The 21,674-nt window shown below is 43.7% G+C and overlaps 1 protein-coding gene across 2 annotated transcripts; it reads right to left on the bottom strand.

Moving 5' to 3' along the window:
* Positions 1 to 140: 140 nt before the first annotated feature.
* SLC30A8 (solute carrier family 30 member 8) lies at positions 141 to 21,337 on the bottom strand. Of its 2 annotated transcripts, none has more exons than XM_053395404.1 (9): positions 21,239 to 21,337; positions 19,478 to 19,606; positions 11,878 to 12,059; positions 8,854 to 9,000; positions 6,861 to 7,014; positions 4,794 to 4,983; positions 3,548 to 3,653; positions 2,299 to 2,433; positions 141 to 562 (listed from the first exon to the last, which is right to left on the bottom strand). In XM_053395404.1, the coding sequence occupies exons 2-9, from the start codon at positions 19,558 to 19,560 to the stop codon at positions 417 to 419; spliced, it is 1,143 nt and encodes a 380-aa protein (XP_053251379.1). In that variant the 5' UTR covers positions 19,561 to 19,606; positions 21,239 to 21,337; the 3' UTR covers positions 141 to 416. The 2 variants fall into 2 exon arrangements, with proteins under 2 accessions (XP_053251379.1, XP_053251378.1); XM_053395403.1 differs by lacking the exon at positions 21,239 to 21,337 and adding an exon at positions 20,979 to 21,232.
* Positions 21,338 to 21,674: the final 337 nt, after the last annotated feature.

Below are 21,674 nucleotides of genomic sequence, written 5' to 3'. Positions count from 1 at the left end.
TGTTAATTATGCACTGACTTTTGCACTGCCTCAATGTAATACTCAGCACAAGAAAACAGAACAGAAGAAAGCCGCACACATTTTGAGAGAAAACACATTTTTAAATGCTTATTTATGAGAAAATACATTTCAAAATAGAATTTAAATACATAATTGCAGATTTTTTAAAATAAAGAAGCAGATTAATATGGAAACAGAATGGAAAGGACTTATGGATGAACATACACAAAAGTTGTAAGGAGAGGAAATGGATTAAATCACTGATCCCTAATCGTGAGTTCTGCAATCTTCACAATGCTTAGGCCATTGTGTTTTCAATGCAGTTTGATTTGGGGCCAAAGCAAAGCCTATTAATCTATCTCGTTTAGTAGCCATGGACCCATCAAATAACTGATTATTAGTGCAACCCAATAGCTTCAGTCTCTTGGATCTTGACAGAAAACACAGCCTGGTTTCTGGTCTGCTTTGGCTTCAATTTGAAGGGTGACCGCGTAGAAATGGTGAGTGTCAAATAGAACTTCAGTAATTTTATTCAAAATCTGTTGTTTGTCTGCAGCGTCCACTGTAGGAGACAAACACAAGGAATTAATGGATGCAGTGCACATCTTGCAGTCCTAAGGACAAGAGTTTTCTCATGCAATTATAGTTTGTCGAACAAGGGGTGGGGCTTGCAAAAACTAGGCAGCTTCCAGACTGTTGCTAATCTGTAGAGAAGGATTCAAATTCAGGTTAAACAATTAAAGTGTTTTTGGTACGCTTGGGAAACAAAGCTGCTTAAAAAAAACAACCCAGGCTTTTTGCATTAAGGAAACTGACAGGTAAATGCAGTGGAAACAATGGGATAACAATTGTTTGATGTGACATCATATAACCTCCCCACAGAAAAATCAGAATGAATGCACAATATGTCATATAAACTCCCCACAATCTTTGTGCAAGATAATCTGGATAAATGCTCAGTAATCGTGGATATCATAAAACTGTTTGTGAAGAAATCAGGACAAATGCCCAGTAAACAGCACCCTAGTGACTCTCGAGTGTAACTTTTCTTCAAAAGTAAATATTTCCATTCCCCTTTTTCCTGGTCAGTATAATTATCATCTTCATATCTCAGACAGAGGTCTCTGAGTTTGAGAGAGCTGTGGTGTCAGGGACTGGACTGAAGAGGAATGGTGGGGGCCGCCCCCTCTTCTCCTGAACCTTCCTGAGAACAGGAGGATAGTATAGATTTAGAACAGTGGTTTACAGAAGGGCACAATGCAGAGGCTGCAGAGGGCAGAAGCTAGGAGAACAGCAGGAAGAAGAAGCACGAGGGGAGAAACAGCTGACAGACTCAGTGTCCTTGGAAAGCATTCCTGGAACAACAACCCCCCCCCTTCCTAAGACCAGACGGGCATTGAGGGTATTAGAACAGAGAGCTCAGAGGCAGAATGCTCAGATTAACTGACGCAGGAGTGATGTCAAATAAGGGAAACGTAGGAGGGGTGGGCTGGGACGCGGGTGGTGCGGTGGTCTAAACCACAGAGCCTAGGGCTTGCCGATTAGAAGGTCGGCAGTTTGAATCCCTGCAACGGGGTGAGCTCCCGTTGCTCGGTCCCTGCTCCTGCCAACATAGCACTTCAAAAGCACGTCAAAGTGGAAGTAGATAAATAGGTACCGCTCTGGCGGGAAGGTAAACGGCATTTCCGTGCGCTGCTCTGGTTCGCCAGAAGCGGCTTAGTCATGACCCGGAAGCTGTACGCCGGCTCCCTCGGCCAGTAAAGCGAAAAGAGCGCCGCAATCCCAGAGTCATCTGCGACTGGACCTAACAGTCAGGGATCCCTTTACCTTTCAGGAGGGGTGGGACTTTACTTGGAGCAACATCATTATTAGGGACGGCTGTATTCCTTCATCATTCTCTGTAAATTATTGAATAAATTGCTTGGTAAAAACTTTTATCGTTTCTCTGATTCTGGGCTGCCATCGTGGGCGGGATTTGATTCCCTGAGCCTGATATGTGGTGCCCGCTAGACCCCCTAGCAAAGGCTACCTTGTAGCTAAGAGTTGAACTTCTGGCTCACAGCCTACACTTAGGTAGGCTATGATTATAAGCACATAGAAGGAACTGCCATTTGATATCAGTGATGTATGTTCTGAGTTGGGACCATAAGATCCACAACAATTTTTTAAAAAAAATCTTCTTGTGTACCCTTTTTAAAACAACCAAGCAGTGACCACAGATAAATAGTGGCCTTTACTTCAGCTTGACCTCATTTCCCAAGAAAACGCTTATTTTTTATTTTACAGAAATGTACTGACCTGTGACGATGTGAGCTGATAGGAGTATCTGATTCATTGTCAGACACCAAAGATGAAGGCTGTGAACAGACTCCACTTTTTCTATTGCTAGAATTCTCTCTTTCACCTCATCATAGGGAAGTACCCCAGGGGACCCTGTAGAAAAGGGGGTAAATGCCTTTTTTATTTCCAAAATACAGATTCCTACAGTTAAAGAGAATTTTTCATCACAGATCATTCGAAATGCTTCATTTCTGAGCTTGTCCGTGTGTTTAGCAAGCCAATCTAATTTCTTCCCATGGTGGAAAGAGAGGTATATCCACACCAACCCAACTCACCAATGACATAACATTACAAGAATACACACAGCCCCACCATTATTCCTGCCTCCCTTGTTATCATTGGAAAGTTTGTGCAACCCCAATCTCTCTACATAAGGGCTTTGTATGTTGCACTGCGTATCTAAGAGAGAGGGGAAGAGAAATAACGCACCACTACAGCATGTGAAAGACCACCAGGCTGCGTACATATGTGAACTGGTCCTTCGTTAAAGTAAATTAAGGGGGTTTGTGTGTTCCACGGTGGAAAGGCAGGTTCCTTTGAACAGGAGGCTTGTTCAGAGAGCTAAGAGAAACCCCAGAATGGTTGGATCAGGTTAGATAATCAGACCAATCAAAGTTCTGGCCAAAGGATGATGCAAACAGCTTCTGGTCTGCTGCTTCACACAGCTCAGTTGCTTCTAGATATCTAAGCAAAGCAATAACAGCTCTGCTGTTGACCTCCTAGGTTTGGGTCTGCTGGGTATTTCCTGCACCCTACGTTCATTGATATCTGGTGGGACAGGAGGAATGTAATAATGAAATCCCATAATTTTTGAATGAATGCATAGTCACGCTGAGGCTTATGCCACCAGCAGTCCTAACCATGGCCATCTTCATCAGATGAAACTCCCTAGAAAACCAGGGAGCTACCTGGACAGCCATTAAGAACTGGGGATACTGTCATGTTTACATGATGTTTTATTGTTGAATTCAATATTTAGATCTATGCTGGTTCATACTTTGATATTCTGTAGGTGGCTTTGCTCATGAATGGGATGCCACCTGGACACCTCTGACGTATCTCACTTTGAGGTTCATCATGCAAACAAGGTGGGATAATAAGTAGTGTAGATATAAGGAAGGAAGGAAGGAAGGAAGGAAGGAAGGAAGGAAGGAAGGAAGGAAGGATTCTGCAGGAAAAAAGTTGCTCTACAAACAAAACACCTTACCTTCCATCAGCACAACTGAAATGTCCCGTAAAATAGTGAAGGTTGTTGCCAGAATAAGTACAGAAAATACAAATGTGCAGATAGGGTCGGCTATTTTGTATTCTGGCTAGAAAAAATAGATATTCAGTGAATAATAATAACAACAACAATAATAAATAATAATAAACCTTTATTGTCACTACACCACCTGTGTGCAGTGAAAATAAATGAGCCCCCCTCCCCGCCACACATACACTCAGTCTTGTTCGCACTCTGTGTGCTTGTCAGAAGTCAACTGCATCACTATTTTTTTCCATTCAGCAGCCCAATGATAAACCACTTTCTGTTAACAAGCACTTAAAAAAATGCTTTGTAAAATAAAATTTGCTTTGTAACCAAATGCCTTGTGGTTGTCACCACAGGTTTGTAAATGGGTTGAACCAGTTAATAAGTACAGTCATACCTCGGGTTGAAGTCGCTTCAGGTTAAGCCTTTTTGGGTTGCACTCCGTGGCGACCCGGAAGTAACGGAGCGCATTACTTCCGGGTTTCGCCTCTTGCGCATGCGCAGACGCTCAAAATGACGTCACGCACATGCACGGAAGCGGCGAATTGCGACCCGTGCACGCGCAGACGTGGGTTGCGTTCGCTTCAGGATGCGAACAGGGCTCCGGAACACATCCCGTTCACATCCAGAGGTACCACTGTATTAACCATATCGGAACCCAGAATTTGGGGTCTGTTCTCTCCACCCTCACCCTCACAGCAGTGTCAGTAACAGAGGTAGCACTTTGAGGAAGGAAGTCAGGACAAAATGACTCAGTGCAACATTGGCGGTTTAATAAACAAGGCCAGATCCACACCATGCCTTTAAAGCACTGTCATATCCCTTTAATAGTCACAGAGGATCCTGGGAACTTTGGATCCATGAGGTCAGCCTCCTTAATAGACTACAGTTCCCAGGATTCCTTGGGAGAACACATATAACTGTTAAGGTGGTCTAAGGGTGTAAATGTATGGTGTGGACCTGAGTGAAATTTTGCAAGACAAGTTGTGGGAAGTGAGACTTTGGCATTCCCTCAAACGGCAACACACCTCCAGTATCCGAGGCAACATCCCTCTCAATAGTTACACTCATGCCCTCTTCAGGCTTCCTATAGGTTGGCCACTGTGAGAACAAAATGCTGCACTGCATAAAAATGGGACGTGCTATGAAAACAGCTGCATGCTTAATTGCTATGGAGGTGAGTCAACTCAATAAAACTGACCTTAAAGAAGATTATAAGCGCACTGATTAGCACACTAAGGCTCTGGAACAGATCTCCGATGGCGTGGACAAAAGCGGCTCTTATACTGGCATTGTTTAACACTTGCTCTGAATCCGAAGATCTGCAGTGATGGGCTTTGTGGCCGTGGTGAAGATGCTCCTTCCCCTTTGGGTGCAGGGTGAAGCTTAATCTGCAAGAATCACACGAGCAAGACCATCATCCCCTTACCCCTTTGTTTTTCCAGCACATCATTGACGAAGCTATTAAAATCAGGTTCCGATGCTCTATGTTTTCTGGTTTCCGTTCAGCTGTTTTTTAATGTGCTGTTTTAATCTTTAATTTGATTGTGTACACCACTTTGGATTTTTGTTCCTTTTCAATTAGAAAAGCGATATATGTTCTAAAGGTCAACGGAACCAGAAAAACCCCTACACTTTCTTTACAGTCTTTGCCAAATGCAAAAACATCAAACGCACATAAAAACAAGTTATTGGAATCGGCATAACATGTACAATTTCTGCACGCTATGATATGTAATTGAAAACATCCCATAGCTATATAATTCTCTCTCCTGTTTCTTGAGCATATGAAGCAAATATCCTCGCAGTTTGTAATGCAGGCAGATGAATTGGTGTCAAACAGGTTTCTCTATTATGAGTGTAGCCAAAAGCTATGTTTAAACACCCTGCTTAGGCAGTTGCGGTTATGGGGATGAGTTTGGGCAGACAAGTGCATTTTTATCTTCCTGTCTCCCTCCACAAGACTGTTGGAACACTTGTACAGTGGCAACTTGGTTCTCAAACTTAATCCGTTCCGGAAGTCTGTCCCAAAACCAAAGCATCCCAAAACCAAGGCGTGCTCTCCGATGGAAAGTAATGCAAAATGGATAAATCCATTCCAGACTTTAAAAAACAACCCCTAAAACAGAAATTTAACATGAATTTTACTATCTAACGAGACCAGTGATCCATAAAATGAAATCAATAAACAATGTACTGCAGTCACACAATCAACCAATCAGTAGCTGAACTGGGTTCCACACAGTCACAAAAGCAAACAAAAAGAGCCACAAACACAAAAATGCAAAATAAATAGCAAAAACAGACAGACCTCAGTGTAACACTCAAAACAGAAGTGTGGCACTCAAAATGGAAGTGGCACTCAAATCGAAAGCGTAACACTCAAAACAGAGCATGTTTGGCTTCCGAAAAATGTTTGCAAACCAGAACACTTACTTCCGGGTTTGTAGTGTTTGTGTTCCAAGTTGTTTGAGTACCAGGGCATTTGAGAACCAAGGTACCACTGTACGTGGTGGCCTCCCTGCTCCTCCTTTGAATCACCTGCTTTTCCCATGAAGCATTTGGCTTATGCCCCTGATCCTCAAATTGTAATGAAGCCTAATTATGTATAATTGTAATTGCATTTCTCTCCCCCCCCTTCCCTTCCTCTGTTGTCTTCCCAGTTGTCAACATTTAGGCTGTAAGCTCCTTGAGACCAATGCCATTCATTCTTTCCTTTTCTTAATGCTATTCCAAATAATGGCAATAACATTTAGATAACAACTAGGCCCATGCATCTGGACCAGACAAATCTCACTTGAGCTGATTTGGGCTGTTCTGAGATTTTTCCGGAATGGGTGAAGGTTGGATCTGCATGGATCGGATTCACCCAGAGCAATCCAGAGCTGTCAAAAGGGGTGGAGGATATTAAACATGTGTTCGGGAAGTGGGGCAAGGGGGAAGAAATGATGCAAGAGACATCCATTCCTTGTCCCATGCTTTTCTTTGCTGCCTGACCCAGGGGTTGTGGAAGTTCACAGATTTGGTTCAGCACCTGGGTTAGGTGAGGCATGGCATGTTCCAAAATGAATTGGGGCCCATTCCAGCGATGTCAAAATATCCAGCTTAGTTGAACTCTATATTCTCTTTCAGTTTTCCCCTGCTGAAATATAACCGCGGAACCCAGCCAGACTTTTAAAGGGGGGGGGGAGAGATTGCTCATGATAACATGACATTTTTCTCGACACAGTAGCATTTAAGATTAAAACAAAGATAAAGGACCACTTACATTATGTTGGCTATTACTGCGCAGGCAGACGTAATGAGCATGACTGTACTTTCGATTTCATAATGTGGGTGCCACAGCCTCATGACGGCTAAAAACGTCAATATGCCAGTCACCACCCAGATGACGATAATTGACAGGAAAGCTCCAAGGATTTCTAGTGATTCAAATAATTGTTAGGATAGTAGGGTAACTAAAATATTTTTCCAGCAAAAAACTGTCCCCCCCCTCCCAACTGGATGTAGGGCATATGATCTTCTACCTATACTATAGACTGGTGCTGGTTCGACTGTGCTAGTTCTAGTCCAACTGCACTGGCTACCAATTAGTTTCCAGGCCCTGTTCAAAGTGCTGGTTTTGACCTATAAAGCCTTAAACAGCTCAGGACTGCAATATCTCATGGACCACCTCTTTCCATAAGAACCTACTCAGACCCTGAGATCATCTTCTGAGGCCCTTCTTCATCTCCTGCCTACTTGAGAGGTCTGGAGGATGGCAACAAGAGAAGGGGCCTTCTTTGCAGTGGCTCCCCATCTGTGGAATGCTTTCCCCAGGGAAGCTTGCCTGACACCTTCATTATACACCTTTAGGCACCAGGCAAAAACGTTCCTTTTTAACCAGGCCTTTGGTTGATCTGATTTACATTCTATGCCCCTTTGAAATGTTTTTTTGTGGGGGTGGCTATTGGATTGTTGTTATGTATTTTGTGGTTTTATATCTTGATTTTATTGTGTGAACTGCTCTGAGATCCCCGGGTATAGGACGGTCTATAAATTCAATAAAGAAGAAAGAGAATTAGGAGGAGGAGGAGGAGGAGGAGAAGGAGAAGAAGTTGTTAATGGTCATTCCATTGCACCAGGGAATCCTGGGATATGTCGTGCTGTGAAGAAGGTAGAATTCGCCAACAGAACTCCTGATTCCCAGGATTCCTTTGGGGAAGTCATGACACTTCATTCATTCATTCATTCATTCTGGACCTCCCTTTTATTGTGCATTCATGATGATTTGTAGACATGATGCTATGTGGAGGTCACACATGATTTTGTACTGTTTGTATCTGCAAGAGTTTCAAGGCAGACATATTGCTTCATTTCCAATCAGTACATATCCCATAAGATCTGCCACAAAGGTTTTGGGGTTTGTTTATTTGTTTTATGTCTCTCCTCTTTTTTTTTACACTGTAGTGCAAAGGTGTCCTTCCAGATAGCAGTACAGTAATAGGGTAAAAACGGAGGAAGCATCGCACAAAAGCTAACAAAGTGGAATGATATGTGAATAGTCCAGTACAAATTTGCCACAAATGCAGTATTATTATATCAATGGCACGTTGCAGAATATAGCAGCAAAAACCCCCACATCTGGTGGAGGGGGCCCCAGTCATTCATAAAAGCAACCTAACAAGAACCCCAAAGCAGTCCACATAAAATTATTCAGAGTAGTTTGACAGGGATTTCCAACTCCCACTTGCTTAACAATAGTAACAGTAAAAAAAGGAGAGAGACATTTTTGTCCTCGAAATCAATCTGCTCTGAAGAAGAAAGCTTCAGGGAAAACCAGGAGTTAATTTATTTATCACATGATGGTGAGCTCCATTCTGACACTGTGGACAAATTCCTGGACTAAGCATATGCTCAGGAGCAATCTGTTTCTTAATTCCAAGGCTCTGGAGATCCTCCTGAAGCCTGAAATAGCCCCAATGAAGTTAATAGACATGAACTTAGGTTTATTAATTTCAATGGGTCTACTCTGAGTAGGACCTTAGTTGGCTACAACCCGAAACATTTTACAACCTGGTGTCCTCCAGTTGTTTTTGGACTAGAATTCCCATCATCCCTGACCACATTGGTCCTGCTAGCTAGGGATGATTGGTGTTACGGTCCCAAAACAGCTAGAGACCCAAGCTTGAGGAACCCTACTCTGTGCTGATCTCGGCATCTGATCCATTGTTGATAGGGATCGCTTTTCATAGTTTTCACAGTGCAATAACGTGTGGTACCTGCTCTGTGCCATCCATAGGTGAATCTCTTACTGGGGGGTTTAGATGACAGCCACAGAGAAAAGATGCTGATCAGAAAGCTCATCAGGTCCACCATTACATGGGATGCATCCATCATCACAGCAAGACTACCTGCCATGTGTCCACCTAGGTCAAAGCAATGATGATAGTTACTCAGTCCAAGGAAGGAAGCAAAAATTCAAAACAGATGGCACACAAAAGACAGTGGTAGCATACCCTCCAACGTTCCCCAGACGAAAATAGGGACATTGTGTTCCACATCAGTATCACTGCTTGAACCTTTCCTCCTGGTTGATCAAGTACAAAAGTTATTACAGGAAACAGTGCATTTTTTTAAGCGTAGGAATCTTTGAATTTATGTATTGTGGTTAGGAAAGCCTGAGGGAAACAGAAAACCCCCAAATCAATAAATACAACTAACTTGCAATGATACTGATGTAGAATAGAATGCCCCTATTTGCATCTGAGGAACGTTGGAGGGTATGTGGTAGTCTTTTTGTCACTCAAAACTTACATATTTTTACTCAGGAGTGGCCATTGCAGGAAGACCTTTGGATTCTCTTCTGCAGACCGCTTCTCCCCTCCATCCTCACTCAGCCTATCCTCCCCCTCAAGATCCAGGACACTGTATCTTCCAGATCTTTGAGACAGAGACAGGACAAGGAATGTGGACTTTACAGCACTTTCTCAGGGTTCCTTTCAAGGCTTGGTCAGGGGTGCCAGGAGAAGAAGCAAGAACAGCACAGAGGAAGATCACCAGGGACAGGAGGCACCCGGGGATTGGTAGTGGGTCTCTTACTGGGGTTTGGGCCTCTCAACGGGTCCCTCCAAGGCATGACTGATGTAACTATTAGATGGCTGGACGTGTGTGTGTGTGTGTGTGTGTGTGTGTGTGTGTGTGTGAACCACTGTGTCCTTCAAACCAGGATCTTTCCATCCTCTGGTTCACATTAGCTTAGGTATTGTTGAATCTGACAATTGGGGTTTCTCTCAGTTTCTCATTTTTCAAATCTTAAAGTCAGTTCTCCACATTGCCATGTCCATTTGCAGTCTTTTTGATCCAAACCGTAGCTTAGCTCCAGGTGGCCCAGCAGCAGCAGGATCAAGGAAGGAGCAAAGTGGCTTTGACTCTTTTTGCTCTGTGCAACTGCGCACTTCCTTGTCCACATGAAGTACCGTATTTTTCGCTCCATAAGACACACTTTTTCCCTCCTAAAAAGTAAGGGGAAATGCGTGTGAGTCTTATGGAGGGAATGCAGGGGGGAGGCAGGCAGGAAAGGCCCCCAAGCTCTGTGCGGCTCTTGCGGGCTTTTCCCCAGGAGGGAGAAGGGACTGACACGGCCAGTCAGTCCCTTCTCCCTCCTCGTAGAAAAGCCCGCAGGAGCCACACGCTCCTTTAAGGAGCGTGTGGCTCCTGTGGGCTTTTGTGGGAGGTAGGGGTATTGCCATAGGTAGGGGTATTGCCGGAGGGGCTGTGCATGGCTAAAGAGGAAGCTGTCTTGGCTTCTTTGCTCTTTGGGGCTGGGGGGGGGGACCCGGGCTTGATTTCCCCCTCTAAAAACTAGGTGCGCCTTATGGTCCGGTGCGCCTTATGGAGCAAATAATATGGTAATAGCTTTGGCATAGAGTTGTGTGTGAGCCAGACCACTGTATCTGTTGCATTTGCCCCTAAGAGTAGAATGGGAGGATAATTTGTTCTCTCATTATTTTAAAGACAAATGCTTCTTTCAGATTAGCAAGTCTTTATTGCTTTGTAATGATGTTCCCACCAAATTGTTTCCGAGATGGAGCGTTATTCACAGTGACTTGTTTACTGCTTTGTGCACTAACACAGCAATGGGAATTGTCAGTCACTCAGTGGTCAATCATCCAGCAAGCAGTGTCTAGACTGATTTTGAAAATAAAACAGTTTCATCGTTGCAATGTCAAAGAGACTGCTGTCAGTACTAGAAGTTAATACGTGTTTCATCAGAGCTTAAAGTTCTGCAGGGGGGGGGAAAGCCCTGCTTAAAGCTGGCACCACAACTATTTAAACGATTTATAAACTAGGGAAGGGGAAAACCTTGTGTTGTTAACAACTATTATTATTATTATTATTATTATTATTATTATTATTATTATTGATTTATACCCCGCCCTCCCAGGCCAGAGCCAGGCTCAGGGTGGCTGACACCAATAAAATAAAAATAAAACATAATAGGGGGAAAACCAACAAACCAGTTAATTAAAATACGGGTTAAAATACAATTTAAAATGCAGCCTCATTTTAATAGTAGCCCATAAATCAAAACCATAAGGGGAGGGAAACATAAGGGTCAGACTGAGTCCAAACCAAAGGCCAGGCGGAACAGCTCTGTCTTGCAGTAGATGTTCCGATTTTCGAAGCTTTTTCGGAAGCCAAATATCCAATGCGGCTTCCACTTGAGTGCACGAAGCTCCTGCAGAACCATCAGAAGCTGGACGTCGGTTGTCGAACATTTCGGAAGCTGAACGGGCTTCTGGAACGGATTACGTTCGACAACTGAGGTTTGACTGTACTTCCTGTTTGCCTCGATTAGAGAGAGGTCTCTCTCTCTCTCTCTCTCTCTCTCTCTCTCTCTCTCTCTGTGTGTGTGAGAGAGAGAGAGAGAGAGAGAGTTATGTACTGAGTTGAATAGGATCCAAAATGCAGCAGTCTGATTGGTCCTAGAACAATAGGATTCAGGATGCAGCAGTCTGATTGGTCCTAGAACAATGCAGCAGTATGATTGGTCTGCAGGAGACACCCAATCCAGCTCCAGATAGAAGTGAATCCACAACCGGATTGGTCTACAGGAGAATTCCGGAATTAGCCAATCACGTGCCGCCCATTGTGTAAATAATGTATATAAAGAAGATACTTTGAGGGGACTTTCATTCCTCCTCACCACTATGAGCTGAATAACGAGCATGAAATCCACTCTCGACTCTGAGTATATTTCAGAGAGAGAGAGAGATTTAACAAGAGAAATAGTGAACTCCCACCTACGACTTCCGCTATCAAGAAGATGCAGCAGATTGTCGATGCCAGGTAAAGCTTCTTCTTGGCTTGCCTCTCCTCTCCCTTTCTCTCCTCATAGGCTTCTGAGTGGTTATGGCAGTGATACCCTGAAACCGGCTCAACATTTGCTGATTTCCCACTGCGGTTCTCTTTGTGTGGATTATTCCTTAGTAGATCAATGTCATGTGTGAGAGAGGAACAAGAAGTGTTTGTGAATTCGACGACTTTCTATTCTCTCCACAAGCCTTCCCTCCCTCTCCATCATTTCTGTTCCAAGAAAAGCCACATTCTGGGAGCTGAATAAATTATCAAGCCCTCTCCCCAGTCGCCCTGTAAGCATTGCCAGCCTGCCACTGGCACCTCAGTTTCACCAAGCACTGACCGCCAGGTGCGCCAACTGCAGAGTGCAGAAGTGTCATCCGCCCCCTCAATACAGGTGAAACTCGAAAAATTAGAATATCGTGGGAAAGTTCAGTAATTCAACTTAAAAGGTGAAACTAATATATGAGATAGACTCATGACATGCAAATGTCAAGCCTTTATTTGTTATAATTTTAAGTTGAATTACTGAAATAAATGAGCTTTTCCACGATATTCTAATTTTTCGAGTTTCACCTCTATTTCTTAGGAGGAGGCTTAGCTCCTCATAATTGAGAGGGCAGAAGAGGCTGAGTCACCAAGCTGAGTGTAGCACAACATCAAAGGCAGACGAGTCCTGAGTGTGAGAGAGCAGGAGCCACAGCCATTGAAGCTGCACAGCACTGGGCAAGGTATGCTACCAATGACACGCCTCCTCCTGACAGCATGTGCACGCCACTCACCACATGCGTGATTTCACACTCACGCTGCGCCCCTCAGCCAAGGTGGCACCTCTGCTGACGACGCATTTTCATGCTCACCTTTGCAGCCACAAGGACTAGAATTGCGCTCCTTTTAAACCAAGGCCAGGCATCTGAGATCCTTAGGATGCAGGTTATCTGCCAAGTGAGAGAGATTCTCTGCGCACGAGAGTATGGAAACGTGGGGTCCATATTTGTGAAATCACAGATTTCAAAGACTTTGGGGATCAGGCTGCTTGTTTAGATTTCTTTCATTAATTTACTAGCCTGCTTACCATATCTGAAGAGGTTTTATGCATTCAGTGGGGGCCTTGAATAAATTACACGCCAATGGCATGTAATTAATGTGCTATGCTGTGCGACAGTAAATTTGCTAGGCTGACTGAGAAAACAGCCCGATTCGACGAGTGAGTTATTGGTATTACAGTGGTGTGGCTCAGACTGGTGGTGCAAAATACATCAGTCTGAGGTAACGAAGAGTGTGTGTCAATACTCCTTGGATGTGACCATGACAAATAACCAAGGTGGCTACAATTTGTTTCTCTACTTCCGTTTATATCAGGCTGTTACGAAAAAGGAGCAATGCAGAAGCAAGCACCAGGTGGCTGGAATGGTAAACGGGAAACTAATGTTATTGGATTGTACCGTGGGAACCAGGCACAGTTTGTAAAGTGCTCTGAGAGCCGGATGTTACCTCAGAGCAGCACATGACCCTGTACTGGAAGTACATGGGTGGGGTTTATTCTCTCTCTGCAGTGGGAAGCAGAGTGTGCAGACATCTTTTCTCTGTACTGGTGAACGACAGGAATAAAGACATGTAGATATATTTCTGTCTGTCTCTTTCCCCCTCCCTGGGAGAGGAGTGGGAGGACTGGTGTGTTCTCCTTCACGTTGAGGAGAATCGCCGATTGGAGACCTCCTTTGATCTTGCCGGGAGTCGCAGACAGGAGGTCATAAGGAATCAAGCTGGGCACCTGGAGGGTGGCCAAATTCCTCTGGACTAAGAAGAGCTGGGGGCTCTTTTGGCTTGGATCCCGACAACTGGTAGCAGACCGATGGATATCTGATCTAGGAGAATCTGCATGAGAGGTGAGAGGTCGATGAATCGTTGCCATCCTCTGCACCTAAGAAGATAAAGAAAAGCGTCTGCCTGCAGCCAGAAGCTGAAACAGACAGCTGGACACCGAGAGGAGTGTGTTTCAAGGCAACGGAAAAGGTATGCTGCATTTTGGGCAAGAGAGAATGAACGCAGAAAGATTTATTTTCTGGTTCACAAGCTGCGTAAGAAAAACAGCTCTGAAAGAGCAAGCTTGCATACCAGGAATTCCTGTGGTTTAGATAAGGAGTTCCGTCCTGAGCAGGTTGCTAGGCAACGTCTGCCAGTTAAAGAATGGCTAAAAAGAGCCTGGGAAATCGAAAGTGTATCTGCGCAGCTGTGCAAGGGTTTTGAAAAAAACAGCCCAAAGGCTTGCCTGCCAGTGAAAGCAGTAAACAAGCCGAGAGACTTTTGGAGTTTTACTGGCTTGAAAAGTGAAAGCTGGCTTGAGATTGAGTGTAAAACTGACCCTTGGATTCAGCATGGATGCCAAGAAGGGGGGAGCGTTAACGTGTCCACCTCCCCTGAATGCCGTGGTTCTAGATGAACACAGCCGGCATGCTGCACTGGAAGTAAAGGACAGGGGGAGGGAGGAACGGAGTTCTAATTCCCCCCCCCGATGAGGCTACTGGAAAGGATGCTGTAGCTTTGAATGCTGTGCAGTGTTACAGTTGTGGACAGGCTGGGCATCTTCAGCGGAACTGCAAGAAGCCACGTCAGCCAAAAGGAGCGAAGGGCCGCTCAGCTAAGCCTGAGGCGTCAGGCAAAGGTCGTACCAAGCCTATGGTGGAACCTGCAAAGGCTTTGATGGCGAAAGGAACCATGCCAGATGTTGGGAACGCGTTTATTATCGACACTGCAGCGACGGTTCATATGTCCCCACACAGGAAACTCTTTTCAACGTTTAAGAAGCAAAGCTTCACTGTGACACAGGCCAATGGTCAGGAGCTAGAAGCGGCCGGCGTGGGGAGTGTCTATCTTAAGAGTCTGGACTTGACAATAAACAATGTTTACTTGGTTCCTGAATTGAAGTTCAATCTGCTGAGTGTTTCGCAGATTGCAAAGAGAGGACTGAAACTGTCCTACGATGCTGAGAGCTGCAAGATCTACAAAGATGGAGAGTTATTTCTTTCAGCCAGGGAGAAGGATGGACTTTATTTGTTGACTTTTGCACAAAGTGATTACATGGAATGTAATTCATCTGTGTCTAACCTAGTTTCTCTTGCAGGGGTGAGCAAGAAGAAGACTGGAGTCAACAGAGCATTTCAGCGGGTGTATGCTGATGTGTTTGGTCCTCTAGAACCATCTAGAGGCAATGCAAGATATTATCTTGTGTGTGTGGATCATTTCTCTAACTATGTCTGGGTTTATGTGTTGAGAAAGCCACAGGAAGCCTTGGAGAGGTTTCAGGAGTTTTGTGACAAAGTTAAGAGTATGCATGATGCTAACATTGATTGTCTATTCACAGATGAGAAGCAGATTTTTCTTTTACAGGATTTCCAAAGGTTCCTGCAGAAGAAGGGAATAAGACACAAGGTTTCTGTTTCAGCGGAAGCGTGGAACAGGGGTGTCTGTGTACGGGTGAACAGAGAATTGCAAAAGGGGATGGAAGCGCAATTGCTAAGTTCACATCTGTCACATGAGTACTGGGCTGAGTCTCTAATGTCGTTCTGTTATACGAAAATGAGAAAGGTTTCAAAAGAGTTGGGAAGTTCTCCTTTTGAGAAACTGTTCCACAGAAAACCTTCTGTTGCCCATTTCAAGGTTTTTGGGTCTCATGTGAGAACAGAAGCTCCAGGTGGAGTAAAGAATGCCAGAGGCATTTTTGTGGGGTATGAAAAGGGTCTCTACAGAGTAATTTTGTCTGAATCTGGTCAGGTGATTCTCACAAAATTTCTAGAGAGTGCTCCTGAACAGGAGAGAGTGATAGTACACACTTTTCCCACTGATGACGATTCAGATGATGATGATTTCACTGATTACAGCTGTACTGAAAGTGATGACACTGATAGCTCGGACAATAGATAGGCCTTCACAACTGAAGGATGAACCACTGTTTACCATTGGAACTAGTTCTCCAAAGAGTCCTGAGACTGGACCAGTGAGCAGAGAGGATCAGCACCTCATACGTAGGTCTGAGAGAGTTACAAAGGGTCAACCACCCAAGAGGTACTCAAAAGAGTTTGCTAACTTAGCTGTTGCATGTGTTGCTGTTGTAAACAACCAAGGACAGGTTGGAGCTGTGTCTAAGTCAGAGACAAAGACACAACAGAGAGTTGCTAGCCAAGGTAATGCAGATGCACTCATTCCTTGGAAACCAGACAACCAGAGAGGTACACTGGAGAAACCAGTGGCGGGGAGTTCCAAGGGTGGAACTGAAACAACAGGGGAGTGTTATGTGTATAACAACTGTTTGTTTTCTTCTCTGGATCATGCTTTGCTTGCTGCAACACGCATTGATTCTTTTGGGGGAGGATGTTACGAAAAAGGAGCAATGCAGAAGCAAGCACCAGGTGGCTGGAATGGTAAACGGGAAACTAATGTTATTGGATTGTACCGTGGGAACCAGGCACAGTTTGTAAAGTGCTCTGAGAGCCGGATGTTACCTCAGAGCAGCACATGACCCTGTACTGGAAGTACATGGGTGGGGTTTATTCTCTCTCTGCAGTGGGAAGCAGAGTGTGCAGACATCTTTTCTCTGTACTGGTGAACGACAGGAATAAAGACATGTAGATATATTTCTGTCTGTCTCTTTCCCCCTCCCTGGGAGAGGAGTGGGAGGACTGGTGTGTTCTCCTTCACGTTGAGGAGAATCGCCGATTGGAGACCTCCTTTGATCTTGCCGGGAGTCGCAGACAGGAGGTCATAAGGAATCAAGCCGGGCACCTGGAGGGTGGCCAAATTCCTCTGGACTAAGAAGAGCTGGGGGCTCTTTTGGCTTGGATCCCGACACAGGCTTCCTCAACCTCGGCCCTCCAGATGTTTTGAGACTACTATTCCCATCATCCCTGACCACTGGTCCTGCTAGCTAGGGATCATGGGAGTTGTAGGCCAAAAACATCTGGAGGGCCGAGGTTGAGGAAGCCTGATTTATATGAATCACATCCTATGAAGCCTCTTGAATCAATTTAACACTAAAAAAAGAAGAAAGTTAATAGATTTCTTGCATATCTTTTCAGCCATAGCTCCTCCCCCAGTTTACTTGGACGATAACAGGGCAATCATCTAAAACCTTCTAAATCTTTAGATTTAGATCTTTAGATTTAGAAGGATTCAATATAAGATTTGGTTGGCATGCTTATCTATGGCGTAATAAGGGAAAGGTCCACAAAGGATTTTCTAATCATATTATTATAGGGCCACTGTTGGAAGTATGGGAGAGAAACAAAAAATTATTGGAAAAAAAATACCCCTTGGTGGTTATCACCAATCGATATTTTAACAATAAAAAAAAAACATTGAAGGAGAAAGATGGACCTATGAAGATTTGCTAGTAAAAACAGAAAATGGATGGAAGATTAGGCCATATGAAGAGAGAAAGAATAAACTGACAGGTTGGATCCAATTTCACCAAATTAATGCTATGTGGACTGAAGATAAAAAGAATGGGATGAACGAAAAAAAATCCAGATTCCAGGTAGAAATATTAGAAAACAAATCAAAACTCCTATCAAAAATGTACAGCCAGTTGCTTGAATGGGACACCAAAGATGAAGAAATAAAGGAAGTAATGGTGAAATGGGTGATAGACTTTGGATACAACATAGAGTTTGATAAATGGAAGAAACTCTGGAATAAAGGTATGAAATTTTTGGCATGTACAACACTTAGAGAGAACATGGATAAAATGATGTACAGGTGGTACATCACGCCTGTAAAATTAGAAAAAATGTACAAAACCGGAGACAAATCATGCTGGAAATGTAAGATTAAGGAAGGCAATTTTTATCACATGTGGTGGTCGTGTGAGGTAATTAGAAAGTTTTGGGAATCTATTTACAATGAACTAAAAAAATATATTTAAATATACCTTCACAAAAAAACCCGAGGCCTTTCTTCTGGGGATAATTGGAGAAGAAATTAAAAAGGAAGATCAAACACTTTTCCAATATGCAACAGTGGCTGCTAGAACCCTAATAGCACAAAATTGGAAGACATCAAAAATCCCAACTATAAACGAGTGGCAATCTAAATTATTTGATTATATAGAATTGGCAAAAATGACACAGAAAATAAGAAACCAAAAAGGTACAAAGTTTAATAATGAATGGAATAAATTTATGACATATATTGAAACAGTTGTAAAAAATCTAAAAATCACAGTAGGCTCGATATAACGCCTGCAACGCAAAGAGTTTTAAGAAAATGAAACTGCAGATAGAAAACTTTTTGTAACACATTCCGAAACCGAGTTGAAGGGAAGTCAATTATTGTTGTGTGATTTAGTTATTTAGTTACTGTAAGTTTAATTTGTTGGTGTCTTATGTTATGTAATGTTTTTCTTTTTTTTGCTGTTTTTTGTGTTTTGTTTGTCTTTTTTGTTGTTTTAATGTTTGGTGTGGTATAAGGAATTGAAACTAATAAAAAAACACAAAAAACCCCCACAGGGCAATCATCTGTAAACTTACTCAGAAGTAGGTCCATAGATTTCAGTGGGGTTCATTCCCAGTAAACTATGTATAAGTTTACAACCTAACTCTAAATCATCTAGTTCACTATAATGGCAACCATATACACACTGACCTGGGAGCAAGGTCCATGGAACCCACTGGGCTTACATCTGAGTAGACATGTGAGGATTGTGCAAAATATTTGGGAGGAAATGTATTACAGGAAAAGGGAGACGAAGCCACGTTTGCAGCTATCTGAATAATTAGCTTTAATATTTATACTTCAGTATTTTGTAGGATAACAAAAGTGGCTTACAATACAGTAGGATAACAGAATATATCAAGTAAGTTAAACTTGTAATCCATAACTGAAAATAAGTGAATCTGTCAGTTTTGGTTTCTCCCAGCTTAATTCATAAGTTCCGTTCTCACATTTCCACATCTGTTTGTGATTTACTTATTTTCACATGAAAATTCAGCAGCATTTTAGGGTGTATATCCTCCTAATATACACATCTAAGCATGCAGTTTTGCCTAATATACAAATTTTTTATCTAATGCCTTTTTGCATCCTATTTTCACTAATACATCCATTTTTTATGGACAATTTACCTCAGTATATGCAGTTTTCTACACCATTACTTGATTAGAGAACTACATTGCAAATTCAGAGAAATGCAAATTTCAAAGGTGCGCAGTGTTTCAGTTTGTGTATTGTTTTGGAAGGATCAAATTAGGTAGGTTTACCTATCAGCGGCAAACTGAATTGAATTCCACTGCCATGCCTATCCACAACTTATTCCATGTTAATGAGAATGTTCTGTAGTAAGTGATGCTGCAGCTTGCAGCAAATCTAGAACCAATAATGTTTCCCAATAATAATAATAATAATTATGCCACCCATCTGTCTGCATTGCCCCAGCCACTCTGGGCAACTTCCAGCAAATTATAAAAGTAACGGTAACATCTTTGGAACATGCTTATCTTGATATTCTGCAGAAAGCAAAGCAATAGTATGAAACAGGCATGACATGGTTACCTGGGAAGATCTATGGTGTACCTCTTAGCACCTCTTTCATTCACAAGGGAAGTTTTCTCGGCACCCTTTGCCATAGTTGTCATGGTGGCCAAGTTTATCCCGGATGATGGCTGTGTCACTCTTTGGATGCTGATGAGGAATTAAGACGGTTCTTGTAGCTCAAGAGAAACGGCTGCCCAAGTTTCCAAGGTTAGACTTCTCCTGAATCATCCCCAGGGACCCAATAACTGCTCAACTGCTGAGAGCATCTCTGTTTACCTCCCGGGATGTAAATCTGCTGTTCAGTCTCTGTGCCTTGAATGCCTTCCTGCTTTCCAACAGCCCCCAACTGACACAGTCAAATGCACAAGATTTGCTGACTCGGGTTCACTCAAACCCTTGCAACAGGTGGCTGCAGAACAGCGCTGGCTTCTCTGAAACAGCTAATCTGCTGTTCACTGCTTAGCAGCTACAGCCTGGGTCATTTGACCTGCATGGACAGAAAACCATTTAAGCCTGAGGATTTCATAACAGATTTCTGCTGTGCTTATGCATACTCGCTCCACAAAGACTGTTTGTTATTCCAGTTATAGGCTCGGTGCAGGATCTCCATGTGTCCTAATTTATAGATTTGAAAGTGTCCTCTCTTTGAAGAACTGTCCAAATTAACCCCAGTTTAAACTGACTAAGCAGGCACCCGGTCACAGCCTTCCCCAGCTCCCTATTCTATTCCCATTTAAATTGCATTTTATTTATTTTCTTATTTATTCAATTTTTATGTACCGCCCTTGATCAGAAGATTCCAGGGCAGTGTACAACATTAAAAACACATTACAGAACACCAATGATAACATAATAAAACCCATAATGACAGACAACCTAATAATAAAATAGTCACCATAATAACAGACCTCTCTCCTCGGCACTTTCATGGGCCACAGATTATTTAATAGGCTTGGGTAAAGAGGAATGTTTTTGCCTGGAGCCTAAAGACATGTAGTGACCATGGCTACTGGGACAAGGGTGACGTTGTGGTCTAAACCACTGAGCCTCTTGGGCTTGCCGATCAGAAGGTCACGGTTCAAATCCCCACAACGGGGTGAGCTCCCGTTGCTCTGTCCCAGCTCCTGCCAACCTAGCAGTTTGAAAGCACACCAGTGCAAGTAGATCAATAGGTACCGCTGTAACGGGAAGGTAAACGGCGTTTCCGCGTACTCTGGCTTACATCACGGTGTCCCGTTGTGCCAGAAGCGGTTTAGTCATGCTGGCCACATGACCCGGAAAGCTGTCTGTGGACAAACGCCGGCCCCCTAGGCCTCAAAGTGAGTTGAGCGCCGCAACCCCATAGTTGCCTTTGACTGGACTTAACCGTCTTGGGGTCCTTTACATTTTTAACTTGACTGCCCTTCCTTCTGATCTGCCTCAACGCTATACTGAGAACAAAAGTGGACAAAGCTGGAAGAGGCTTGCTTTCCCCCTCAGTTTACGTCTTAGTAATACATACCAGGACAGCCCCTCTTACCAATGATCAAATAATGGATGGCAGCTGCTTCATTCCGAATTGATTCAGCATATACTAACACCACTACTGGAGCAGAGGACAGATTAACAGAATGACCCAGACCTCGCTGGCAGGGGGTAGCAACAGCCATGGGGGGCACCTGCAGCCAGAAGTCCTCCTTTCACCTCCTTTGGCCAGACAAGACCCCTCTGCCGGAACTCCCCATGCCCTGGAGGGTTGGCATATTGACACCCGCCCTCCCCACCCCTCACAATGCTCACCCAAGCACTAATTCTAGTGTTTACTGTGCAACCATTGCAAAGTGTCTCCGCACTAAAGGGTTAATGATAGGCTTTGTGACATCACTTTGTGCCCCCTGCGTCAACAGGGTCTGGGTTGCTCCGCCCATCTGCTCTCTGGTCTGGTGACGCTGTTATGAAAAGGGGGGGTGGGGAAAAGGCTTTGTGACATCATCACAGTCGCTAGGACATCTTCAGTGGAGAAGAATTGCTGCAGGAAGACAGGAAACACACACACACACAATCAAACAAATGATACCAAGCCAGCAATAGGTTGGGAAGATAAGCAGTAGCCGGGGCATCATACTGACATCAAATGAAGTAAGCAAGTTGTTGGAAAGGATTGTATTCCTGTCAGCTGTCTTCTCTTTGTCCTGCATAATGAAACAGGCTGAGAACGTGGGAACAGATTACCCCT

The sequence above is a fragment of the Podarcis raffonei genome, chromosome 7 (assembly GCF_027172205.1).
Source record: "Podarcis raffonei isolate rPodRaf1 chromosome 7, rPodRaf1.pri, whole genome shotgun sequence".
Taxonomy (NCBI): Eukaryota; Metazoa; Chordata; class Lepidosauria; order Squamata; family Lacertidae; genus Podarcis; species Podarcis raffonei.
The sequence above is the reverse complement of the archived record's forward strand: the minus strand, read 5'-3'. Positions and strand labels throughout refer to the sequence as shown.

Excerpts from the sequence above, each read along its gene's own strand:
- SLC30A8 (XM_053395404.1), bottom strand. The coding sequence starts at position 19,560 with ATGACAACTATGGCAAAGGGTGCCGAGAAAACTTCCCTTGTGAATGAA. Across the intron at positions 12,060-19,477 it reads TACACCATAGATCTTCCCAG|GAATAATCCACACAAAGAGA; the intron begins GTAACCATGTCA and ends TGATCTACTAAG. Across the intron at positions 7,015-8,853 it reads CTATGGATGGCACAGAGCAG|AAATCCTTGGAGCTTTCCTG; the intron begins GTACCACACGTT and ends TTGAATCACTAG.